Consider the following 23,825-nt stretch of genomic DNA (forward strand, 5'->3'; position numbering starts at 1 on the left):
GCAGAAACGCCGGGGCCAGCCTCCCCCTCCGCCCCAGCCGATCATTCCCCGCGCTCCCCAAACCACAGACATGGCGTCCCGGCGCCCGCGTCACACCGCGGCCCTCGACACGGGCCCTCCGCCGCTCCCCACCGGGGGGAAGGGCGCAAAGCCGACCCCGGCGCTGCCCGGAGGTGGCGGCGGGGAACGGCGAAGGCCCTGCGCCCCCCCACCCCCCGCCAGACGGGAGCTCAGCTTCCCACCCGCGCGGCACAAGATGGAGGCGGGCGGGCCTCGCCGCCTCACAGGCCGCAGGGCTCTCCGGGAAGCCGGGCCCGCCGGGGAGAGAGGCAACCCCTGGCCACGGGGATTCGGGGGAAGCAGCGCAGCCCGCCGGGAGGGGCGAGGCACAACCCGACGGCCGGCGCCGCTCCCGCGGAAAGGCCCGAGCAGCCGCCCCCGCCCCGGGAAGGGGAGCGCCGCGCCCCGCAGTAACGTCCCGCCCTAGGGGGCGTGGCACCTCCCGGCCCCGCCCGCCGGCGGTCGCCACGGGAACGGCGGCCGGAGACGCCACGAGCCGCTCGGTGAGCGGCGCGGTGCGGGCCCCGCTCCTCGGGGACGGCCGCCGCGGCCAAGGGGCTTCCGGGCGGACCTTCGACTGCCCCGACGGTACCGGGCCCGGCCGGGAGGGGCAACGTCCTCCCCCTGCCCCGCCTGCAGCCCCCGGGGCGGGCGGGCGCGGCCAGGCCCCGCGCGGCGAGGGAGGCCGCGTCCAGCGGGGCCGGCCGGGCCCGGGGCGGGCAGTTAGGTACCGGGGCGGGCGGTGTGCGGGTCGCGAAGCGTCTGGGCTGCCCGAGCGGGCCTGCCGCCTCTCCCGGCCCTCCCCGACCGGGCGCTGGCTAGGTTTGGAGCCGGGAAGGTGGAAGATGGGGGCCGCCCCGGAGCAGGGCAGAGCCACGGAGCGGTGAGGCCTCAGGGCTGGCAGCAGTAACGGTGGCGAGGGGAGGCTTGGGACTGTGACACTTTGCGAGCTGGAGGAAAGCCAGCGCTAGCACGGTATCCCGGAGGGAAGCGTCGTGTACAGTGTGACGTTCAAACAGTGATTACCACTGCACCGTGCTTGCTTTTTGCTGCTTCATGTCTTCGTTTCCTATTTAAGTTGTCAGCGCTTCCGAAGAAAGTAGTGTTCTTCAGTCGTGTGCATGTTGCACAGAACAGTATTTCAGGTCTGAGGCTCATTTGAGTGGTGGTGGAGGGTTTTTTAAATATGGAGACATGTATTTCAGGGTTTTTTTCTTTCCTAGTTTGTTTATACTCTCTTATAGACAAACTTTTAAAGAGAGAGGTGGAACCTGACTGGTGATTTGTGCCTATTCCTCAAATACATAACTAGTTGCACTTGTTCACTTATCTTTCAGACCCACTGTACACATGATCAAGTGAAAAGGACCATTCAAAGTCAAATGTCCATGTTGAACTTCTTGGTGATAAAGTGGTAGGCGCTCACATATGCACCTTTTATTTCTGTGTGTATGCATACACCTGTGTAGAAACTCTGTCTCAGTTCTAAGCCGCTCCTTTAAAACAGCAAAATAAAAAGCAAAGGAAGCAGTTTTACCTAAACCAAGACTTAACATGGGCAGTAACCATGATTGCTGTCCCAGGGTGACTCTGTAGCAGCAGCCTAGAAATGTCCAGTTTCGTGTCCTGAGTAATTTCCTAAATTGTATGTCAGTATTTTTAACAGAGTACCTCCAAATGCTGTTAACAATAGCTTGTGTATGTTATTAAGATCTAATTAAAGAACTGGACAGTCGTTGGGCTGTTGTTCAAGCAGAGCTGTTATAAAATGTGTCATTTCACATGGTGCCGCCTCACTTACCTTGGGATATTCTTACACTACAGCTCAAGGTAGCATGCTTAGACAATTTAAAATGAACTATGTAGCAACAGCTAAGCAGCCTGTAAAGATCGCAAAGCCATCCTGATTCTTCGTACTAGGTTAGTGGAATTTAACTTCCTAGCTAAGCCCTTAGCTAGTTAGCCCATGTTTAGCTCCCTGGTGCATTTGCTCCCCTGCTATCGTTCTTCACCCTAGCTAGTTCAAAACCAGCTAGGGCATGTCTATGGAAGTTGCAGTCACACCCTTAGACAGCGGTGATTGATGGCTGGACAGGCTGCATATAGGTAGAATGCCAAATGAAAAGAGGCTTGATACTACTGCACAGTGAATTGGATTTTAAACAAAGAGTCCTCCTGCTATGCGAGCGCAGTCAAGCTATGCACTTGACTGAGCCTGCAAGGCAGACATTCTGAACTCTGAAACTCCGTTGCTATACAGCGAGGAGAGAACCTCTGAGCAGCTTTCCAACAATGGAATCAAGAAACATTTTTCTGAAGAATGTTTCTGGATGTCTTACCCCATTATCTCAGGCTCTTTCTTATATCTACATGAAAAAATGTCTGTTTGTCTGCCTCTCTGTAGAGAGACATACACATGGAGCTGGAAACATTGCCTGTCATCACAGAGATCCCTGCAACGGTATGGCTGTGTTAAGAGTTCAGACCAGACAAATGTTGCAGATGGTGACAGACTCTGACTTGCATAAAACATGTTTTAAGCATATGAATCAGCAAGTGCATAATGTGCAATTCAAAACAATGCAACTTTGAATTCTTAATCTATAGCATCACAAAATGGGGTGGACAGGGGTTGCGGTATTAGTTTATAGGGTTTTCCAAACTCTTAAATTCCCTGTGAAGAGAAATGAAACAAAAATGCAGTCTCATGCACAGCAAGCAGCTACTCGTAGTAGGGTGCCTAGATCTTCACCGTGTGACACCCTCTTACACTCTGGTGAGTGAGTGTGCTTGAGGTGTCACCACTGCCCTAGATGCATGTGAGTTAGCACCCACTGAAATGAAAAGGGCAATTCACAATTCAAATCTGATTTCAGGCTTTACAGAAGCTCAAGCCAATATAGCTATATCACTTATACTTGAGTCACAATGGCAAAGATTTATTTGCAACCATAAATTTAGAGATTTAAGGCATAGCTACCCAGGGAAATCAGTGGTTAGCAGGAAGGGTGTGGATTTTTTATGTGATCATTTCCATGTTCTAATTCCCGTTGAGATATTTTTAACACATGCTAAAATAGTTACAGTATAAAATAATATAACTTTACTCTGTAAGTGGAATATGTTACTTCATTTCTAGAGCACATGAAATAGGAGGGAAGTACATGGGGTAATGTGCTAGAAGTTCACATTACTGCACATTCACAGTTACCACACACTAACTTCTTTATGTAACAAACTGTTAGACCCTTTGATTTTAAGTATAAGTTTAGACACTGGAAAACAGCCAGAAGACATATCTGTGCATCTGCTGCTAGTCTGGTATGCTCCATGTCTTGAGAAGTACCATCTAACCAGCTGACAGCATTAGCATATGTATGCCGCCTTCTTTCCCCATCCCTAATGTGCAGTCCTGTAAATCACAGCAAGCTGAAATTGTGATCTCTTTAACGCTGTTTGAAATCGCTAAATCACTGCCTCTCTTCTTTGTGTCCACACAAACATTAGGTAAAGGCACCAATGTTCAGAAGTATGTTCAGCGTCTTGGTCCGTTTCCCGGACTACAGTCTGTGCTTGGAGGGCAAAGATCCAGTGCTTCCATTTATTGACCGAAGGTGGAGAGGGAGGGCTCAGCAGCGCCTGGAGGCTCTTCAGCAGCTTGCTGCGTAAGTGTTCTGTGATTGGATAATTTAAAACAAACATACAAACAAAACCAACAAAAACCCATGCATACTGAAGTGGAGATGACTGCAATTTGCTCCTACTTATATTTCCCTTGAAATTAAGAGATTGCAGCTGTTACAGAGTATGGTTGCCCATCTGTTTCTTATAGGGTAGATGTTGCACATTCCATCTTCTCTGTGCTATCTGCTTTGCAGCGGTTGCCGGGAAAGAGAAGAGAGTTATTTCAGTCTCTTATACATCAGATAAGTCATGAAGACTTGAGTGACTCAAGTGTGTTACTTCAGCAGGAGCTGTTTCCTTTGAGTCCCATGCAGTTGCAGCTGGTTAGATTGCTTTTGCAGCTCATTAAAGTGTGTATGGGGCCTGAACCGGGGCACCACATTTTTGATGCAGGGGGTTCTTAGTTGAATTTTCTCCTGGCCTCACCCCTGAGGCTTCTGATTCAGCAAATACTTAAAAAAACGTTTATAGGTTTTGTCACACCATGTGTTTTTTGGACTCCTGTTGTAGCTGCATTCAAGACTGCAGGTATCAGACTAGGTAGTTTTCAGAGATTTTTTCTGCATTAACAAGCCAACTTTAGACCATGGGTTTTTCAGATTATGTGTGCTCTGGGGTTGCTGATAACTGAGTTCTACCACATGCCAGACAGTAATCAAAGATGTTTTAAGAGTGATACAGCAGATTTCACACCTGGTTTTGTTCAGTTTCAAAAGTATACTCTTCTCATTTCCGTAACAAAGCAAGAATTTTGGAGTCCTTTTTTTTTATTATTCAGCATTTCAAACTGTCCACAACACACAAAAAACTCAGTGGCTTCTTATATTTTGCCTGTTATTCTGTAACAAGAACTTATTTGACACCTGCGCTGCTTTAAAATTGATTTACATTTCAACCACACGTATTTGCAAAATGTCTTGAAATTAACAAAAAATGGGAAATACATTCCCCCTGTTTCAACCTGCACTGATCGACAGTGTTGCTGATGCAGAAGACAGAATTTCCCAGCTGTCTACTCAGTAGTTGCATTTCCTCTGCAAGGTTACCAGGAATAAATGCTCATTTATTTCAGCGAAGTCAGCAAATAGAAGTCAAGGACATGCAAGAGGCAGGATCTGTCGAGTGAAAGGGGCTATTTCACTGGGTTCCCATTGTGCCTATAACTATACCATAATAGGATGAACAGCTTATGCTAATAAAGTTAGATCATAAGAATAAGTGCCCACCTGTGCTAAATGAAACACAAATCCATCTGGATGGAGCAACAGTCTGATACGTAAAGAGTCAGCTAGTGAACTAGCCATCAGCTCAATTAGCTCATTTGAATTACAAACACAACTTCACAATAATAGGTTGATTAGTGCTGAGCAAGTATCTCAGGTTACCACACTGCATCTCGAAACATTCCCCTCTCTTTTGTTATGTGATATGACTGAAATCACTGGGAAGAGATGACTTTAAGCTTACCTTGGCAGTAAATTGTATGTCACAGAAGGTTAATGAAGCCTCTCTTTATAGGCTTTGCTGTAGTGGGTAGGCATACTCTGGCTCCCCGAATTCCACAGCGCAGCTCCCACCGCTTAAATGAGGTGTTTGAAGACAACTGATCTCAGCATGCAGTCCTCTTTCTATCCCAGCGTCGAGCAATGTTACGTATTGTTAATTGTATCTCTCTAAGTATACTTCTGTATTTAAAATTAGGCATCGGCAACAAACTCCAGCACCGACAATCCCATACATCTGAGGTCAGGATTCTTACATGTTGCCAAAAATGGTCTTACAAAAAACATGACCTTCAGGACTAGCCATATGTATAGTTTAAGGAAATACTTACCTTAATGGCATGATATGGGCGTGGTTTTTTACTTTGAAGAGCTGCTGTTTCTTGTCTTTAACCACCTTGCAGATTGAGAAGAGTAAAACTGGATTATAAAGTGGTTGTGAAATCACATAGCAATCCTGATGCATAGCCTTCAAAGGACTCAATTCTATCCCATTCTCTCACTGATTGCCGTAATGAGGTCTACCTCATGGTCTTCCAAAGCTGTAAAACAAAGAAAACCCTCCAAGACGTTGTAGTGAAAAATTTAAACAGTCTGACTGCTTTAAATTCAAAATGGGGAAAAAAATGAAGAAAGACTGTTCTCGCAAAAGATATGCTTGTTGCAGCATAGGTTTTGAAATATTCACATGGTCTTCCTAATTTTTAATTGAGAATTCAGACTGAAATAGCTGATTCTAAAATTTTCCACATTTGCTCAAAGTCTCTATAGCTACTTTTGAAAGGTGGAAAGTGGTAGTCTTTGTTCATTCTACTTCTTTACACATATTTTCTGTTACAGAAAGTTTTTCATTTTTAAGGAAATGAGCTTGCTATCCCCACTCCCAATACAAGTAGTTTGCTTTACCAGGTCAAGCATTTACAAGTGGTCAATCCTTTTTATGCCAAGCACGTAAAAAAGTTTTATTAAAGGCAGCAAATAACCATTACTTGCCCACAGATAGTGGGAAATATACATAAAGTGTCAAACTGTTTTCCTATGTATAGAAGTATGAAAAAAAGCAAACTATAATTGCTTGTATGAGTATGAGGATTTTGTGGCATTTGTAGTGTGCATGTTTGATTATGCAACCAGAGAAGCAGAGAGATTTACAAAAAAAAGCATAAGAAAAAATGATCAGAACTGCTCTGAATGTACTACTTAAATGATATCCTGTATTTTGTCTTTTAGAGCTCAATCTTCTCTTCAGATACCTCGAATTGCCTATGAAGATCCTGAAATTAGTGGAAGGAACCGCTACAAATATTTTGCACAGTAAGGAGTGAACTGATTTGAAACAGAGTTCAGAAGCTTGCTTTTGTGTGCATTAAAAAGCACCTAAATAAATGCCAGAGCCTTGTCTTTTCTCTCAGCTCTTTGATTACTGCTATAGAAAATCTTAATAGTAACCAAATCTTAAATCACAAGGTCTTTTTAGATTCATACTATGCCAGAATTTTCAGATAATGAGTTACCATAGAAGTACAAATGTACCGGGCATTCTGTACTTAATAATTATGTAGCTTAGTAGAAAGCTTTGGGCTGTACGTCCTCCTACACAAAGGAAGAAGATGCTCACAAAGCTGTTGTGGTTTATCAGACTCCTGGAAAGGTGCCTTCTTAAGGAGGAACCTTTTAACTCCCAGTGTCTGCCAGGAGCAGAAAGGGAGGAGAGGGAGTCCTTGATTAACTTTTCATCACTGTCTTCTACTGCAGGACTGCTCTGTTCCTTCCAGAATGACACTACAGGTCAGCAATGGACTCAAGATCTGAACCAACAGCTAGTGTACAAACATTGTCAACTTAGTCACACATACTTTGAATTACATTCGCTATTATAGTCAGCAGCTATTGGCCAATATGTCTACTTTAAATATAAAAAAATTGCCAAGTTTAAGAAATTGAAGTTATGGCTCCTTTAACAACAACAAAACAGATGATGTTATTGTCTGCAATTTTAAATTAAGCTTTAAACTCTCTCAAAGGCTAAGGGAAATTGATAGTGAACTGCAATATGGAAGCTTTAAGAATGCCTAAGAAGGAATTATTAATATGTCGTTGAGCCCATATACCTTTCAAGATACTTTACAAAATACTGCAAAAAATGAAACAATCAAATTATAGAAGTCCAAAGCAGCTTACCTTACCAGCTAATTGTAGGAATTCATTTCAGGATTTCAAGAAGTTATTAAAAAACCCCTCTCTTAAAAGCTCAAAGTGAAAAAAGTAAACTAATTAGTGAAACATACACAAAATGTTGTGAGCACCCTCAAAACTAACTTCTTTTAATTATTGTCTTGTTTTGCAATTCCACTTTCTGCTTTGACAGAAGAATAACATTCAGTCCCACTGGTGAAACTTTCTCTGTTACTCCTTAGCAATGAAAGAATTATTTAATATTCAGGCACAATTCTTAAATGTTCAACTAAAGAACCTGAAGTGTGGAAAATCAGTGTAACTCTACTGAGATTAGTGGACTGCAGTTTTTCTAAACCATAATGATCTTTTACGCTCATGGCGGTTGTCTAATATCTGCATTCTCTCTTTTCAGACCTCTCATCCCTTCTAGTAAGCTGCTTCCACTCAATGTTGCTTACGCAATGGCAAAGTAAGTAGTGAGTTCTGGAACATTACCGTTGTAATGGGTTATATCTCACCAGAAAAAGATTGGGAAACTATTTAGCTGGTAGCCAAGATTTTTCCTAATGAACCAACAGGAAAACTTGTTAAGAGCTAAGAGTTTGTTTAGCATTGAAAATTCCTAAGGAAACAGGTGACTGTTTCAGAATTTGCTTGCAGTAATGTCAGTAGTGCTTTGTGGGTAAAGGACACGTGCCTCAAGTGCGTTATAAATATGAGGCCTGAAACAGAAAGCCAAGTGTCTCTGAATCCTAGAAGAGATACTGATGCAAAGAATATTCTCCAATACAGCAATACTGGTGTTTTATTACAATCTCTGTGATAGTTGCAATACTGTTCAGCGTTGCAGAGCATCCATGAAGTAGTCTAATGTGGTTTTCAGTGGGGATCAAATTTTGAGGGGACAAGAGACGATTCAGTTCGTAGTAGGGATAATGATGTAAGCACGTGCTTACATCAGAATTTAATTTTTATGCTGGAATTATTGGAAAGACAAATGTATCTCAATTGAGGCAATCCTAATGCATTTTACACTCAACCATTAATTACTTTTTGTGCCCATTAAAACCAATGCTGTAGAGTGGATACATAGGGAAGATTCGCATGTAACAATTGTGAGAGCTGAAACCAGAAGATTTCTGGATTGTTTACCTAAAGAGGGAGGTTTCAGAGGACTCAGTGTAGCCTCAGTCTGCTTTTACTAAATATAATGGAGTTAGCATCAATGGGAGCAATGATAAGATAAAATAAAACACTTTTGGATATCCTGCCTTTGACTTAGTGCTGTGTTTCAGTTTTGTTTTTCTCTAACGAGTGTGACACATGTTCTTCCATCTTGCATCTCTTTTTAGGACAGAGCCCTGTGTCCATTCAGCTGCAAGAGACACCAAGGCCTTTGGTCCCAAGTTACGAACTTTGGGCACACAGACAGATTACAGGGATGGTGAAGCCCAGACGGATCCTTATTCCCCTGAATATGTAGTTCCCAGTGGCTCCATCCCTGAACTTCTGACACTTGCTACACTCACCTGGGGTGAGTTGTGAAATCAAGATAAATGATAATAATCATGTCGCTTCTTTGGGAGGAGGTTATTTGTTTTTTTCAATGTCAGGTTTAAAGTCTGTTGCCAGCTTTGGAAGCCCTTTGTTGTCTTCCTTTGGGGTATAATATTTTATCTATTTCTGAAACAGGTGTGATGTTTTCCTACTTAATAGCTCTGTTCTGGGGCATTTCATAAACAGTTTTGAGATCATTCAATATAAAAAGGTCACATTTTTTACAAATACAAACTAGATGCAGTTTTTCCATTTACCTACCGTTCTTCAGCTGTTCTGAGACACCAGTAAAAAAAGCAGTATGAACACTGCTGTCCCAGAATATACCTGTGATCCTCATCTCCCAGTGTTCCACCTGCAGTCATGATGGACACTGGACATGCCAAAGAAAGTGCTCATTCTCAGAAAGCATCTTCTTGGAAAAGGTTTTCCTCCTTTGCAGCCTGCAGTAGAGGAATGAAGTGTTAATGTCACCTAAGCTATAGCAGCTGCAGGTCCTACCATTCCTCATCCTGTAGAATTTTACTGGCCTTCAAAGTATTTACTCCTGGCTATTGACAGTTCTGCTTGTGTTTTAACATATGGGCTTGTGCCCATCCAGCCCCCTAATACTTTTTGATGGTGGGTATTTGCTGGATTCACCATTCTGCTAAAGATCTACTGCTTCTTGTCCCTGTAAGGTCGGGGGCTACCAGCAGGATTAGCTGAGGTGGAGATGATTGAACGTGCCCGGGAAAAACGTGCATGGGAAGCGACTCTTCCAGCCATGGACAGTGCCTCACGAATAGCGAAGAGGAAGAAAATGATGGACGATATGGAGAGGAAGGAGTGGGCCTTCAGAGAACAGGAAATAGAGAAGTAGGAGTCCAATTATACTCTTTATTTCTTTTAATCATTGGCTGAATAGAGAAGGAACAAGAAGGTTTAGGGGATAGGCTGAAGGGTACAAGCCTTTTATTTCTGCGAAAATCCCTTGATCTTGGGAAGGGATGTTTTTGTTAAATTTAATATAAAAGACTGCTACCACAATACTTTTCACCAGTGCTAAACTCACTTTTTAAAATGAAAGATTAAATATGAGTTATGCAATATGAAGTATGTCAGTTGTCAGTAAAGCAGTCAGTTGGTATGTAAGATTTGATGATGACAGCATTGCACAGAACACTGCAGAGTACAGTGGCTCATACCTGGCCTTTTCTTTCCTTGCAGGTTGCAGGAGGTTCGACTGGAAGTCTTAAAGAAGCTGCTGCAGAGGCGAGAGGAGAATCAGAATGAGCTGGATGCCAAGCGCTTGGATGACCACTGGCAAAATCATCAGAAGGCTAAGGAAGAGAAAATAAAAAAGATTCAGCACGACTATGCACTGAGTAAGTTTGAAAGACAGGGAGAGAGCAGTATGAGACTTAATTTTCAGACAAGCCATTTCTAGTTTCACAAGATTGCAGTCTTTATTCAAGATGAAACATGTTGCATTCACAATATAGATATGCATGGCCAGCATTTGTTCTGGTCAAACAGGTCATGTTTTTATACTGACTAGCAAAAGCTCTTGTGAATTTCCAAAGATACGGCTTTTTTGGAACTATTTATATGAAGAACCTTCTCCCATTTGTATTTCCTTTTCAGAGCTCAGGAAATTGATAGCTAAGAGGAATAATGTGATGGGGAAGCTGGAGAGACGTGATATCATCAAAGAATATACTGACTTTGCATCACAAACATACGCTCCTTTGTCTAGAATTGGGTATTTCCCAGACAACCATTCTGAACGCTATGTGGTAAAAAACTTCTATCTTAACACATTTGCAGGTAAGGCATTTTGGAAGACTTAGTTTGTATGAGAAATTTACTTAAAATATTTAGAAAACTCAAATTTTTCTCCCCACCACTCCATTACTTAATCGCTGTTTGTATTTCTTAGGACTGTGTGAACTGGAAGCATCTCTCCCAGATTCTGTCACCCAGGTTAAGATTAAAGCTCCAAAACCTAAGTACATTACCACTAAGACTGGATTTATTAAAAGATCAGCAAGACTAGAGGTAGTGCTGGCACAAGTTCACCAGGTATGGAGCTGCATCCAGCAGCATGTCAGTTCCTCTTTGATTTGAACTGCTCAGAAATGCAATTGGGAAGGAAGATGTAAGCTTTCTCCCAGCTTCCTGTGCTAAATTCGTGTTTTCTGTAAGACAACTTCAAGGACAGAATGGATCAAACAGACTGTTGTAGCCATGACAAGTACCACTCTGGAACTCAGTCTGTCAGTACTGCCTCTCCCTAATATCTGTGCTTCTGCTCCAACCATATAGCATAGCTACTTTTGTCTTCCTACAGACCATGTACTTGGATCAGAGCATACTATGTCAGTTAGAGATTCTCATCTGCCATTTGCTCATTCTCATTTCTCCTTTGCTTTTATAATGCACAAGTGGCAAGCCTACTGGTTACAGTCAAACTACTAGCAATTAAATGAACCAAATCTGGATTCATATTCTAAAAATTCTGTACATTTTTAAACAGACACATTTTAAGTACATTTTGTAAAAACACCTGCAGCAAAGCATGATTACAATGACACCACTCATAAAATGAGATCAGAACGGTGCATGCACATCACTGTTGTTCCCTAACAACAGCATCTGATTTGCAAACATGCTAATAGTGCTTTGCGTACCTTAATTTATCACAACTGCTCATGGAGGTGAGGTGTCCATATATGCAGTTAACCAATGAGGAAAGAAGTGCCTTATTTGCATCTACAATCACAAGATAGGTATATTACGTATACTTTTAAGTATGCTTCTTGTGATGCTGTTGAGGGTTACCTTTTTTTAAAATCAGGTGTATTCTTGGCTGGCTGTTGTATCTCTGAAAAATATTGAATTTCATGTGTAAAGCTTGGCAACTTTCACTCATGCTTTGCTTTGTGAAGAAATATTTCATAATTGGAAATTACATGTATAGCTTTCTTATTTTAGTGTAATTTAATAATACTCTCAATGCAGACAGTAACTTTCTACTAATGAATTTAAGTTGAAATCTTGTTCTGAAAAATCAGTCATGGTATCTCAAATTTAAATTCCACTGGATCTTGTGAGAGATGAAACACTGCATCTGATTATTATTCAGAAGGAAAATTTTCAAATATAATCTTGAGTACTACAGGAGTTGTTGAAGAACTAAGGACATTAATTCACTACAGTTTTAGAGAAGATGACACCACAGTATTGAAGGGGTTTCAAGTTTGGGTGCTTTTGCATAAAATTCAAGTAGTAATTACGTTTAATCTGGATCGTAAGCTGGTTCTCATAGGCAGCAGAATGTTAGCCACGGCTTGCAGAGCTGAATTCCAATTACAGCAATTGTATTCTGTTAGTTCAAAATAATTCTCATGGTTTGAAGGACTACAGTGGAGCCTCCAGACTGTAGTTGCAGAGAAGTGTGCCCTAATGCTGGCTGCTCACACAGTAGTGTCTCTTCAGAGAAAAATCGGTGGCCAAAGGGAGATGGAATGCAGAACAAAAGCAGACAATTCTGCATATTTTCTTTCTTAAATCAATGTAGATCACTTGGTCTACATTGATTTATACCAGCTGAGGGGCTAACATACTCATTTCTGCACCACAAAAAGGCAAAATAGATATTCCTTTAAAATCACAAAGCATTTCTTTTGCAGGCAAAGATGATAAATCCACTATGCAAAATTGAACTGCTGCTTTTAGATCCACAGAAGTAGAAACCAGACTGGTTGGTCCAGACAAGCAGAAAGTACTGACACTGTGATCCAGCCAGACTGCCTCAGCCACCATTGGATTTAAACAAACTTTCTGTTCAGAGCAACAAGAAATTACTGCCCTAATTAGTGCTTGAGCTCTGTGGTGCTGTTACTGGTCACTTCTCCCATCAGAGGCTTTTTCTTCTTGAGTATGGTGGCTACAGCATGTTCTGGCTTCACAGGGCCTCCTCATAAGCTACTGGAGCTGTCAAGAAGAGGGCGGTAAAGGGTGCAGAGTTAACAGAATTTAGCACTTGGGAGGACAGCTGTCTGACCGCTTTGGATGAGCAGTCCCAATCGTGCCAACAACCTCCCTCACACACAGTAGGAAAGAGCTTTAAAGCAGGCGATTAGGGATCATCTCAGAAGGGTACTGTGTTGCTTTGCGTTATTTCTATAGCTGAGCAGCTAGACCAGTCTTCTCTTCAAAAGCCTCTTTTTAGTGCTGTCCTAGCACACTTAAATCTATAAATTTTCTCCCATAATCTTAGAAATAAAGCAGAACTCTAGAAAATTCAGAGAGTATACAGTGATGTAGTCCTAGAATGAGTTTCTTTGGTTTTCCCTTAATAATCTGTGGAAGGAGGCGGCAAATAGAGGAGGAATGCTGGATTTTGGCCTCAGAAGTAATTAATTTTAATAAAGGAAGTTTCCAAGGCTTCCTTCTCTGGCCAAACAAGTGGCAAGACGGACTAGTCCTAAATTAAAGCTTGTAAGAAAGGACAAGCAGTTATCCAAGGAACTACAAAAAGGATCTGTTTCCTTTTGGAAATAAGAGCAGTTTCTTCCAGACTTGAAACTAAGCCAGAAAAAAGTGATTTTAGAAGCAGACTTTTTGAGGAGCATCCTGAAACCTTTTGCAGGAGTGTGATGTACGCTCAGTATTCTTTGAATAATTCTCTAGAACAAGAGAACAAGGCAGAAACAGGAGTGACCCGGGGTTTACAGTAAAAACAATGATCTGTATCTTAAGCCAGATCTGTGACAGGACAAGGAAAGCTAGTTCCTCACCAGCACAGATGATAGTGCTTTAAGGAATGTAAGCAAGCCATTATATAGACAGCCTTGTGTGAAAATCCAAGGCATTAAGAAGCTAGCGTACTGATATAACTAATTACTGTAGGAGAGAAATGCAACTAGGTAACTGAATACACCAAGGAACAGAGGAGCTGCTAGAAGAAATCCCAGTGCAGAACAACACATGACTTCAGGCTGACCCTTGCTCTGGTGACTCAAGTGGAGTGAAGTGTCAGGTAGTTTCAAAGTGCTGGATCAAGATGATGTCAGAACAAAGAATCTCTCACTTCAGCATTAAGTGCAACTCTCATCACGTGTGTTTTCCTTTATCCGGTTACTGGAAGGAGGTGGAGAAGTAGGGGGGCCAGGAAATCTCTGCCAACTTCAAAGCATTGGAAAACCTGCTCAAGCAGTTATTTCATCAAGAACAGATCTCCAACACAGTGTTAGCTGGCTCGTGCTCAGACAAGCTCTAAGAGCTATTATGTCAGTCTTGATCAGCCAAGATGCAGCAGGCATGCTACGTTGCAAACTAGGTAGTCAGTCTGTCCTTGATGATCTCACCTTCTTCATTTGCGGGCAAAAAGGAAGAAGGAGAATATATACATATTCTGTGCTGTGCATGAAAATAAAATATACCTAGTGTCTTGTGGTAAGGAAGGAATCTAAAGAATGATTTCCTTGAATGGAGAGTTGTTTCTCAAGCCACTATCCTGTCAACAGTTCTGCTTCTATCGGAAGTTAGCAAAGAAGCTAAAGCATTTGGCCAAAAGCAGGGGTGCCATTTGCTGTTCACTGCATTTGCCAGGAAAAGGAAAAGGACAGGCCTTGGGTGGTCCTTCACTGTCCAGTCCTACCAGATTATACCATGACTCTGAACCTACTACCTGAAAAAAGTAATAATATAGTCTGTCTCAGAAAAATTAGCATGTGATATGTAGGCAGTCACATTTGAAATGTGTTGTTTAGAAATTTAGTACTTTTTTCTTTTTGAATAAAGTATTTTACAGTGATGCTTGAGCCCTGGTCTCCCTATTTCGAAAAATGGTAACTTGTTAAGTTAGGCAGAACAACTTAATGCAAAAACCATATTTTTCATTTTCTTTTCTTACATTAAAGTCTTAAAATAACTTAAAACCTCAGATTAGTGAAAGCAAATGGTAAGCATTTTTAACTTAGTAAAGATAGCAAAGCAGGCACTAGACTGTGCTGAAACATAAAAAGCACTTCTGGGAACTGCAGTATTTCTCAAATCTACATTAATAAGAATTCCCTCTTGTCAGAAGTGCTCATAGATTTTTCTGTCTTTTAAAGTTGTTATTCTGGTTGTATTTTGTTATTTTGGTTAGCAAGAAATACTTTTGGAGGCTAAAGTTTTATTAGAAAAATTCTTATGAATGCAACATTGTACTAATAAACATAGCAGCCATTGTTTTCAGAAGAATCACAATTATAGCAGCTTTTTTCTTTCCATTTGTCCCCCATCATGCAGAACACCTCATAAATCATAGCAAGCACTGTTATAATCTTCATGTCAGAGAGCTCTAAGGTCATCAAATACAAGAAACATTTCAGAAATTCTCTCAACATTTTTGGGCTATAACTATTTCACGTGGCTTATAAGCAGTTTATAGGCTTTGCTTCTTGTGCTATTAACATGGTCCATTTCAGAAGTTTTCAATAATAAAGCATTTTATCCCCTCCATCTAGAAATCTCTCTCCTTTTCTGGAGCAATTAATTATCCTGGCCTGAAAGGTCAGATCCAATACGCAAGAAAAGTTTCGTCCAGTGCCCACTGGAGTTTCAAAACTTCACAATTTCACAATTAAATTCTGTGCAAGTGCCATCAATTTCCTATTACTGGAGAGAGAAATTCAACGTGGGATTTTTTTTTAGTAAGTTTTTCTTTGGCTTCCCTGCCTAGTGAAATACTGTATTTGAACATTGAAAAAGAGGGAGTGAGTAAAGAAGGCAGCACACTTTTCCTTGCTGGAATGTGTCTGTTCTTTCAGTAATAAAGACTAGAGGTCCAACTCATACAGTAGTAGGATAACAGTTTTGAAGGAGCTTTAAATGTACATACTGTCTTCCCTTTTCTTTGCTAGTCAAAGTGAGATGTCCTACAGAAGGCAAGCATTGCTGTGCAGTTGGAAATTATTATCCTAATATCTTGTTCTAAGTTGCTTGTGATGGGAGGTTGGCAGGACTTTGACTCTTTAAACAGTTTGACAATGTCTTGAAAGAATTGAGGCCATGGTGGCATTTCCACTCCTAGCCTGCTTTGGCTGGCAGGGTTTGACATCTGCCACCAAACAGCTGCAAGCAAGACAAAACCCACACTTAATGGGCTTGTGGATCTTCTCGGTAGAAGGGAGATCTCAGGCAAGTTAGTTTCCCTTTCGCCCTTAGTCCACTCATGCAGTTGCTGTGGGTGCCACTGGGCTGCTGGGCAGCTGCAGATGAGCAGAGAAGAGTTTCAAAACATATTTTGTAAGGAAAGGGTGCTGGGTCATTCGGTTCAACCCTGAGCAGTAACAGCCTGTCATACAAAGCCATTTCACTGAGGAGGGGCCACAGAACAGTGACAATACAGTCTTCAGGTGACCCCCTTCATAAATCTCCTGCCTGCATAATATTTCTAACCCACAGTAACAAGCATTATACCTATAGTTAAAGGCAAAGAGTTATAAACATTCTCTAGTGGTATGTAAACTGTAATTAAATTGTGATCTTCCTACCCATTTTTCATGTTTTAAAAGAATCTTACCTCTGTCTGACAGGAAAATAATTAATGTTTTTGTAATTGCATAAGGAAAGTAACACACAACTGCCTCTGCTTGCTTATGGGTCAGTGTTTAACTGGTTCCATGAGTTTCCTGTTTTAAAATAAAAAAAAAAAAATCAGAAATATGCTTTTACTTAAGAATTTATTGTATTAGAGATTAAGTTCATACCAATTTTAGATTAATTTTAGGTGACTCACCCTATGCAATTGCTGATGACTTACTTGTAAATATAGTAAAGTAACTCTTGCTTCCTTCTTACATATAATTTTGAAGTTCCCATCAGTATCTTCTGACCAACCAATAGCCTTGTCTTCTGACCATGTTCAGTTTTTCAGTTGATGTGCAGTAAGAAATAGAAGCCACAAGACTGCAAAGTGCAAAATACTTTCAGCTCCTTGTAGTCCGTGTGATCAGCAAGTCAGCATACAGAGGACTGGCCTTACTGTGTTATTCTGTGTAGCCTAGTTCTGATGAAACTGTGTGTCTATTCCAGGCACTACTGGAGAAGAAGAATAAAGTCAAGGAGCCAAAGAAGCCCCTCCGTTTCCTGGAAAAAGTACAAAAGCCTGTTCCTCGGCCACCCACTCCTATCCTGGAAAAACCATCAATTGTAAGTGGGCTGGTTTTAGCTCTCTTATTCCTGTTGATCCCTGATTGTTTCCTACACGGTTGTTAAAGGAATGCTCAGAAAAGGAAAGAAGTGAGCTTTATCTTTTTTGTGTCTGTTCATGTTAGAAATAGCCATCACTATTTCTTAAGACTCTCTTAGTCCCTACTTATTCTGTAAAGATACTAGCAGCCAAAGAATTGAAAGTCTTTTACAATATCTGGTGGCCAAAACCTTAACTAAACTTTATTTTATAATGACATAAATTAGTGAACATATTATTCCCTTGTTCTTGGAGAACAAAAAGGCACAATCATATTATTATAGTAATTATTATTCAGCGTCTTTCAACCTTCTGATCTGACAACATTACCATAACCCAGCAGAGCAATGAAGTTTAGTCACATTGAAGTCAGTGAGACTTTTGGTGCTTAGCACTGAGCATGCACTTCCTTAATTTGCTGGAGTAAAGCTCTTGTCATCATGTGGGATGCAGTCTTTGATGAGCATGCTCCAGTTCACAGAAAATTATTCTTCTGCAGAGACTGAAACAGCAGTAATGATGTGTCACGGAGGATGTGATATGCTGTAGGAAAAAACAGCTTCTTAGGGGAGCTGCAACTTCATTTCCTTTCTTAGGGTAACGCACTTAAGAGGTGGTTGCCCCAGTGGATTGCTTTGTCTTCTTAGTAACACCATTTTCATGATGTAGTAAGAATCAGACACAATTACCATTTAAACTTGTGAATTTAAGAGAGTCACAGAACCATGAAAGTGAGAGAGGGGAGGTCTCATTAGATCATCCATGCTGTCTTCCTTTGTGCAGTATGATGTCCTATGTTTTATATAGTCTATTTTAAGATAACTGAAATAAGAATATCTCCTTGGGAAGAGCTTTCCACAGCTTTACTGGCTCCTAGGTATTAGATATCGTATTGCAGTAGTAGATTTACACTATTTAATTTACCCGTTTAGCAGGTTTTAAGTACTTCCAGGTAACATGGAAGGAAATCAGAATGGTTTATCCCCCAGTTGTAGACGTTCTTGAGTGTGTTTACAGATTATAGTTTGTTTTTTTTAAAGAATTCCAATGCAATAGAATTCCACCTAAATTAATTCTGTCAACATTTGGTTTATTTTGAAGTATCTTATGTGTGAACACATAAAAGAGTGGAGTGCTCTGGTGAAGCTCCATCTGTAAAATCAGGCCACTTCAGCCACTGAAGAACAGCACTAAAATCTCCTGCCTTGCAGAATCCAAGTAAGGTTTCTCCTACCAGCTGGCTGCAAGGAGCACTGAAAGCAAGGCTCTTCTCTGTTGTTAATGCTTCTCTTCCTGCCATATAGAGGTACAAGTGCCAACTGCTAAGTGCACCAGCCTCTTCCCACTGGAGCTGAAGATCTCAAAAGAAAAGTGTGCCAGAGTGACAGGCGGGTGATGTGGACCACAAAGGATATTAAAAAAAATATGGAGACAACAGAAGCACTACTGCAGCCCTCCTCAACTCATCTCCCCCGGTCATGTCTTATGCACTTAATAGCCACAAGCTCACAGAGCGCCTCTGCCTTCCTTCACTGGTTTATCTCTTTCTCCCAGCCCCCTAGAGTTTTCAGCCTGCTCCTAGATCCTTCTATATCCTTAATTCCTTTTTTTTTTTTTCCCTGCATAGCATGATAGGCTTTCTTTCTCCCCTCATTCTTTCCTGCTGGTCTGTAGCAGGCAGATGGAGAAGCTGATAATTACCCTTGCCAAGGCATCACTTGCAGCACTGAACAACAGAAGTACAGAAAAATACATCCCACAAAAATTTAAACCAAATCTTAGCTTACGTCAAACCAAGCAGTTTGGCTTACCTGTCCTGTGTAGGTGCCATCTCCATTTCCAAAACTCTGTCCTGGAGGGCTTTCACACTGTAGCCAGGTGATATGGAACAGTTTAGCTCTGACTGGACTGGAAATTCATCCCTTCTTTGCAGAAAAAAAGAACATACCAAATTATAAGGCAGTCTTTGGCTGCTTTGCTCCTCCTGGGTGGTGGTGTGGAAAGGCAGGAATGCTTCCTTTTGCTTTTGGAAAAATTAATCTTCAACACCTAAGAAAAAGCAGATAGTAAGATTCAAGCCCACACCACTTCTCTCATCCCACACTCTTCCCTGTTTTTCCGGCACTTCTAAAATATCACATTTCAATGCAGACCTTGTAGGGTCTTTATTAAAAAATCTTCCTGGCAATTTTTAGATTTCTTTTTATCTTTCCCAGGCACCCAATGGGCTTTTTCCTTCTGCTATAGTCAACTCCAGACTAGAAGACCCCCCAGCAAGAAAAAATACTGCCAGCTGTGCTTCCACTATTTAAAATAAGCCTTTTTTTTTCTTTTCCTTGTATGGTCATGTTCACTTTCCCACTGTGCTCCATCATTCTTCCCAGCTGGTGTCAGTCACACAATGCTAGGCCAATAAAGTTCTCAAAGAGGCAAATCACAATATAATGTAATTAATTTTACTTCCAAACTATCACTTACTGAGTCTTAAATATACTGAGTTACTCTGATAAAGGTCACCACTGGAATAAATACAAAAAGAAAAATTGTATATGTTCCCTTTTAATTTAATCAATTATTTATGGTTAATGGCTCTCTTGCACCTCCTTCAATAATAATTGTAACCCCTTAGTGTCCTGAACTGTTAGATTGATGTAGCTGACACTCATTTTGCAAATTCGGATTCAGTCAAGCTACAAATAGTACTTCTAATGCATACAGTCATTTCTTCATCTGTATCTTCTTATCGTTAGGTAGTTGTCTCTAAAGACCCTCTAAAATCTCAAATAGAATCTAATTATGTGGCCTTTCTCCCTCATCTCTTGTAAAACATGGAAGTACGTAGTATTCTGACTCACCTTCCTTTTCCTAGAAATTAGAAGAATGGTGTTCAGAAACAACTAAGAAAAAGCTGGATATGAGACTTTTTGATAGCTAGATGAATAATCTATAGAAATCTCAGTCTTCAAAGAAGTAATTAATTGTTGTGTGGATGTTTGTTGTGTTTCGGCAGGAGGAAGAGGAAACGGAACTGGCAGTGATCTGCCTGCAGAAGTTGCTCCGAGGCAGAGCTGTTCAGAACATGGTATTCTGTGTCTCTTTAGGTCTCTCTTCAGAATGGTGGTGGGAAGGATTGAAAGCATGTTTGCAGTCTTTCCAGCCCAAATTTCTTACAGGAACTTCTAGGTTCCTACACATGTCTCTGAGTGTCTCCCTGTTCCTGCCATTCCCTACACTCAGCTATTTAATTAGTTGCTTCATAGCAGAATTACTCAAATGGCAAATTCTAGACTAGATCTGGACCATGAGTACGTTTTGCCTTGATTATGCCAAGACCCCAGGCACAAGAAACTTCCCACATCCTAGCAGAGCAGTTTGTATTTCATACCGTCTTTTCAGTTTCCTGGGATGGTGAGCTGAACCTTAGGTGAGGAGCCACGGAAGCATACCACCATGATTTCCAGCAAGTGCAGGACCCATCATTCTGCATTCAGTGGAGCAGAAGTGGGTGTAGGTAAAAACTGAGTAGCCGTGCCTCATGGGCTTTATATTGTGCAAGTCTACCACTTTTGATAAGACCAGTCCAGAAGGTTTGTTTTCATGCCTGATGAGAATATAATTGATGTTCTCTCTTACACTATTTAATGTGTGTGTAGTGTTCCTGTGTGGGACCCTGACCTGAGCTTTAACAAACAATGCAATACTGTGAAAGTGACTTGAGGTGGAGTATAGACTTCCCAAGTCTTCTCCAGTTCTGTGGTGATCTATGAGACAGATGTTAGATGACATTGCAGGACAGTTGACTTTCACATCATGAAATGTCTCATCATTTTAGAAATGTCCTTCCAGTTGCTACTGGATCAAAAATATATGACTCAGTTATATATGAGAATGACGTGAGCAGGGTTGAGTGATCCTTAGTTGCTGTTGGAAGTCCTGCTGGAGGAGAGGGGGATTGAAGATAAGGCAATGTCAGGGAAGAGCTGGACCACGTAACCCCGTAATAGGGGTAACAGCAGTTTCAACAACTTCCCCACCAATTTACTGCTTTGAGCTGTTGCTGGACTCCCTCAAAATGAAGGTCAGAGAACAGTAGGTGTTGAAAGAGGAGACATCTAACCCTGGACTGAGGAAAAGGGGCGATGCTCACACTGGGAAGCTTTGACATGGAGGCTGATGTAACAGGATATCCAGAAGGCAATTGCCCTTTTCACTTGACATTGGTGTTGCTGTTTCGCATTCCAGTGGTTTGAGTTCTGGGTGAAGCCAAACAGAAAAATAATAATAATAATAAAGTAAAAAGTAGCAAGGGATCATCTGTACTCCACAGCAGAAGGTCTCAACTTTCATCTTCTATGCAAGAGGGTTTAGGCAAGATTTACCTGACAGCTATAGTGTTTGCCTAAATGCGGCCACAAATTCATTACAGAGAACTAGGTCTTGGAAACAGCTGACCTTGCAGCATGGAGAAAAAGGGCGTGCTCTGCTGGCAACACAGGTTGATCTGTATTCTCCATTTAATATGCTTGGTTGTTTAACTTTATTTTAAAGATGTTTGAGGGGAAGGAGAAGCGGCTGGAACTGATCCAAGAGCTGCGCACCACTCACGCACTCCAGAAGGATGGACAGCTGCTGTTGAAGGCAGAGAAGCAAATGACACTGGCTCTACAGCAACAGCATGACTTGAAAATGCACAAGGTTTGCCTGGATAGGTGGGAAGGGTGATTCACAACGCTGTCCTGACCGTGCACTCTGTGCTTGTAGTACCACCAACACTCTCGCATTTAATCTCCTTTTGTTTTCTATTATACACAGCACAGAATGCACCCCAAGTAACAAAAATGCTCTCCTAGCACAGGCCAAGCATTGAATGCCTGAGGGGCTAAAATTGCTCTCTCACTGCTGTGGGGGCTCTGGGGAATCTCAGAAATAGACTGGGGCCCCTGATCACAGCTGCTACCCAGGCTGCTCTTGCTTTGTTTGCAGACAGAGCGCTTATTTATGTTTACAGGGCTTTGAACAAACTGCACTGTCAGACAAACCGCAGTTTTCCCACATTTCAATCCATTTGACTGGTGCTGTGACCTGGCATCACAATACATGCTTGTCACTTACATCTGTCAGATGTTTTACTGAATGTATGTTACTGCTCTGTCATTTCCCTGTTCCCTTTCTAGCTTGACACCCTCTCAGGCTCCTCCTCAGGCATAAAACATCACAAAAGAAGCCAAAGTGGACTCACTTTGTAAATCTTTCTGGGCTCCAGACTGCTAGGACCTTAGCAATGGTGTCACATTGTCGTACTTGTCACTGTTCTGGAGAGCAGAGAAATTTTGGGCTCCAACCTCTGCCAAGGGCCTAGTGAGAGCTGGGGAGGCAAATTCCTATTCTATTATTTCCTTGCAGGGCCACAGCCTTCCAGAGCAAAGTGAATCAAATGGCAGATGCTGGTCTGAAATGGATCATAAAGAAATTTTGTCCAGACTTTATTGCATCTCAGATATACTGTACCTCCCACATTCCTGCAGATTTTCCTGTCATTTTTACTACTCCTGTTTTTTTCAGTGACCAGCTGTGAGGCAATTCTCCAGGTTACAGATTACAACAGCATCTGCTGGCCAGCTGGCCTGGCAGAGGTGAAGCCAGACCACTGCTTTCTGCTGGGTGGGCAGAAACAAAATTTCGCCTCAGATCTCAGTAAAAATTGAACTGGGTGACTGCGTTTTATTGCTTATCATTTCCAGATGCTCCTTCCACACAGGGAGCCCAGGTGTGGAATGCAGGAATACAGAATTTTTCTACTGAGGAGTTAAGAGAAAAATAAAAGCCTTAGGCACTAGGAACTTGAAATGCTCCTTGTCTTCTGGAAGCCCAGGTGACAGTGAAGGAGAGAGCAGTTCAGACACCATAGAGAAGGAGAGACAGCAAATGGTAAAGATGCTGACCTCTGATCTCAGAATTTCCTTTTGGGAGAGCCACTGTCCCCCTCTGCTGGTATCTGCCTCCTCTACTCCTGCTTTTTTGTTTTTTTTTACGATGTTTCTGAAGGCACACAATCCAAGGCTCAGCTCTTCAAACATTTTGAACTTTAAAACTCTCTAGAATGCTAGTGAGGGAGTTTTCTCTGTGCGTGGCGGTTTTAGAAGGTCACTGATGACTCACAGTTCTTTAGTTTTTGGTGGTCACAGGCTTTTTTCGGTTTTTACTTTTCCCATATAAAAAGGGGCATTTTTCTATAAATGCCTCCTGCAGAAAGAGAACGGAAACTCCAGATAAAATGGTTAAAGACGAGGGGCTGAATATTTGCAACCTCATACATAACAGAAGTCTAAGACAAGAGTGTTGCTGGGTTGTTTTCCTCCATTTCCCACTAGTTGGAGCAATAAAGAGGGAGCAGCATGTTAGTTCCATGTTATACCTCCCTGTGGACTGGTGCAGTTACTGCATTGCCATCCTCCATCTTAAACACCCATGGGCTGAGCACTGTCACTTTTAGATGTGTGCAACACTGACAATCCCACTTCTTTGGAAACTCTGCACGAGCAAATGGCACAGCAGTAGAAGAAAACTGATTTATTACTACTTGTCTGGGATATTTCAGCTCCATTTGAAGTATTACG

General features: G+C 41.8%; 1 protein-coding gene and 1 long non-coding RNA gene across 2 annotated transcripts in view; one reads left to right on the forward strand and one right to left on the reverse strand.

The window, feature by feature from the left end:
- The first annotated feature begins 2,426 nt into the window (after positions 1 to 2,426).
- CFAP91 (cilia and flagella associated protein 91) overlaps positions 2,427 to 23,825 on the forward strand; it is a 29,559-nt gene continuing 8,160 nt past the window's right edge. The window contains exons 1-12 of the mRNA XM_075437283.1: positions 2,427 to 2,521; positions 3,568 to 3,725; positions 6,477 to 6,560; positions 7,837 to 7,893; positions 8,777 to 8,958; positions 9,662 to 9,839; positions 10,191 to 10,348; positions 10,608 to 10,790; positions 10,903 to 11,045; positions 17,052 to 17,168; positions 20,219 to 20,290; positions 21,757 to 21,903. Of these exons, the coding sequence (XP_075293398.1) occupies positions 2,477 to 2,521; positions 3,568 to 3,725; positions 6,477 to 6,560; positions 7,837 to 7,893; positions 8,777 to 8,958; positions 9,662 to 9,839; positions 10,191 to 10,348; positions 10,608 to 10,790; positions 10,903 to 11,045; positions 17,052 to 17,168; positions 20,219 to 20,290; positions 21,757 to 21,903 (1,524 nt within the window). The 5' untranslated portion in view covers positions 2,427 to 2,476. The remainder of the gene's footprint in view (positions 2,522 to 3,567; positions 3,726 to 6,476; positions 6,561 to 7,836; positions 7,894 to 8,776; positions 8,959 to 9,661; positions 9,840 to 10,190; positions 10,349 to 10,607; positions 10,791 to 10,902; positions 11,046 to 17,051; positions 17,169 to 20,218; positions 20,291 to 21,756; positions 21,904 to 23,825) is intronic.
- LOC142363355 (uncharacterized) lies at positions 3,658 to 16,639 on the reverse strand. The gene is made up of 5 exons (XR_012765677.1): positions 16,540 to 16,639; positions 10,169 to 10,303; positions 9,243 to 9,424; positions 5,579 to 5,788; positions 3,658 to 3,734 (listed from the first exon to the last, which is right to left on the reverse strand). It is a non-coding gene; the product is annotated as an uncharacterized LOC142363355 (long non-coding RNA).

Source organism: Opisthocomus hoazin, chromosome 1, assembly GCF_030867145.1.
Source record: "Opisthocomus hoazin isolate bOpiHoa1 chromosome 1, bOpiHoa1.hap1, whole genome shotgun sequence".
Lineage (NCBI taxonomy): Eukaryota > Metazoa > Chordata > Aves > Opisthocomiformes > Opisthocomidae > Opisthocomus > Opisthocomus hoazin.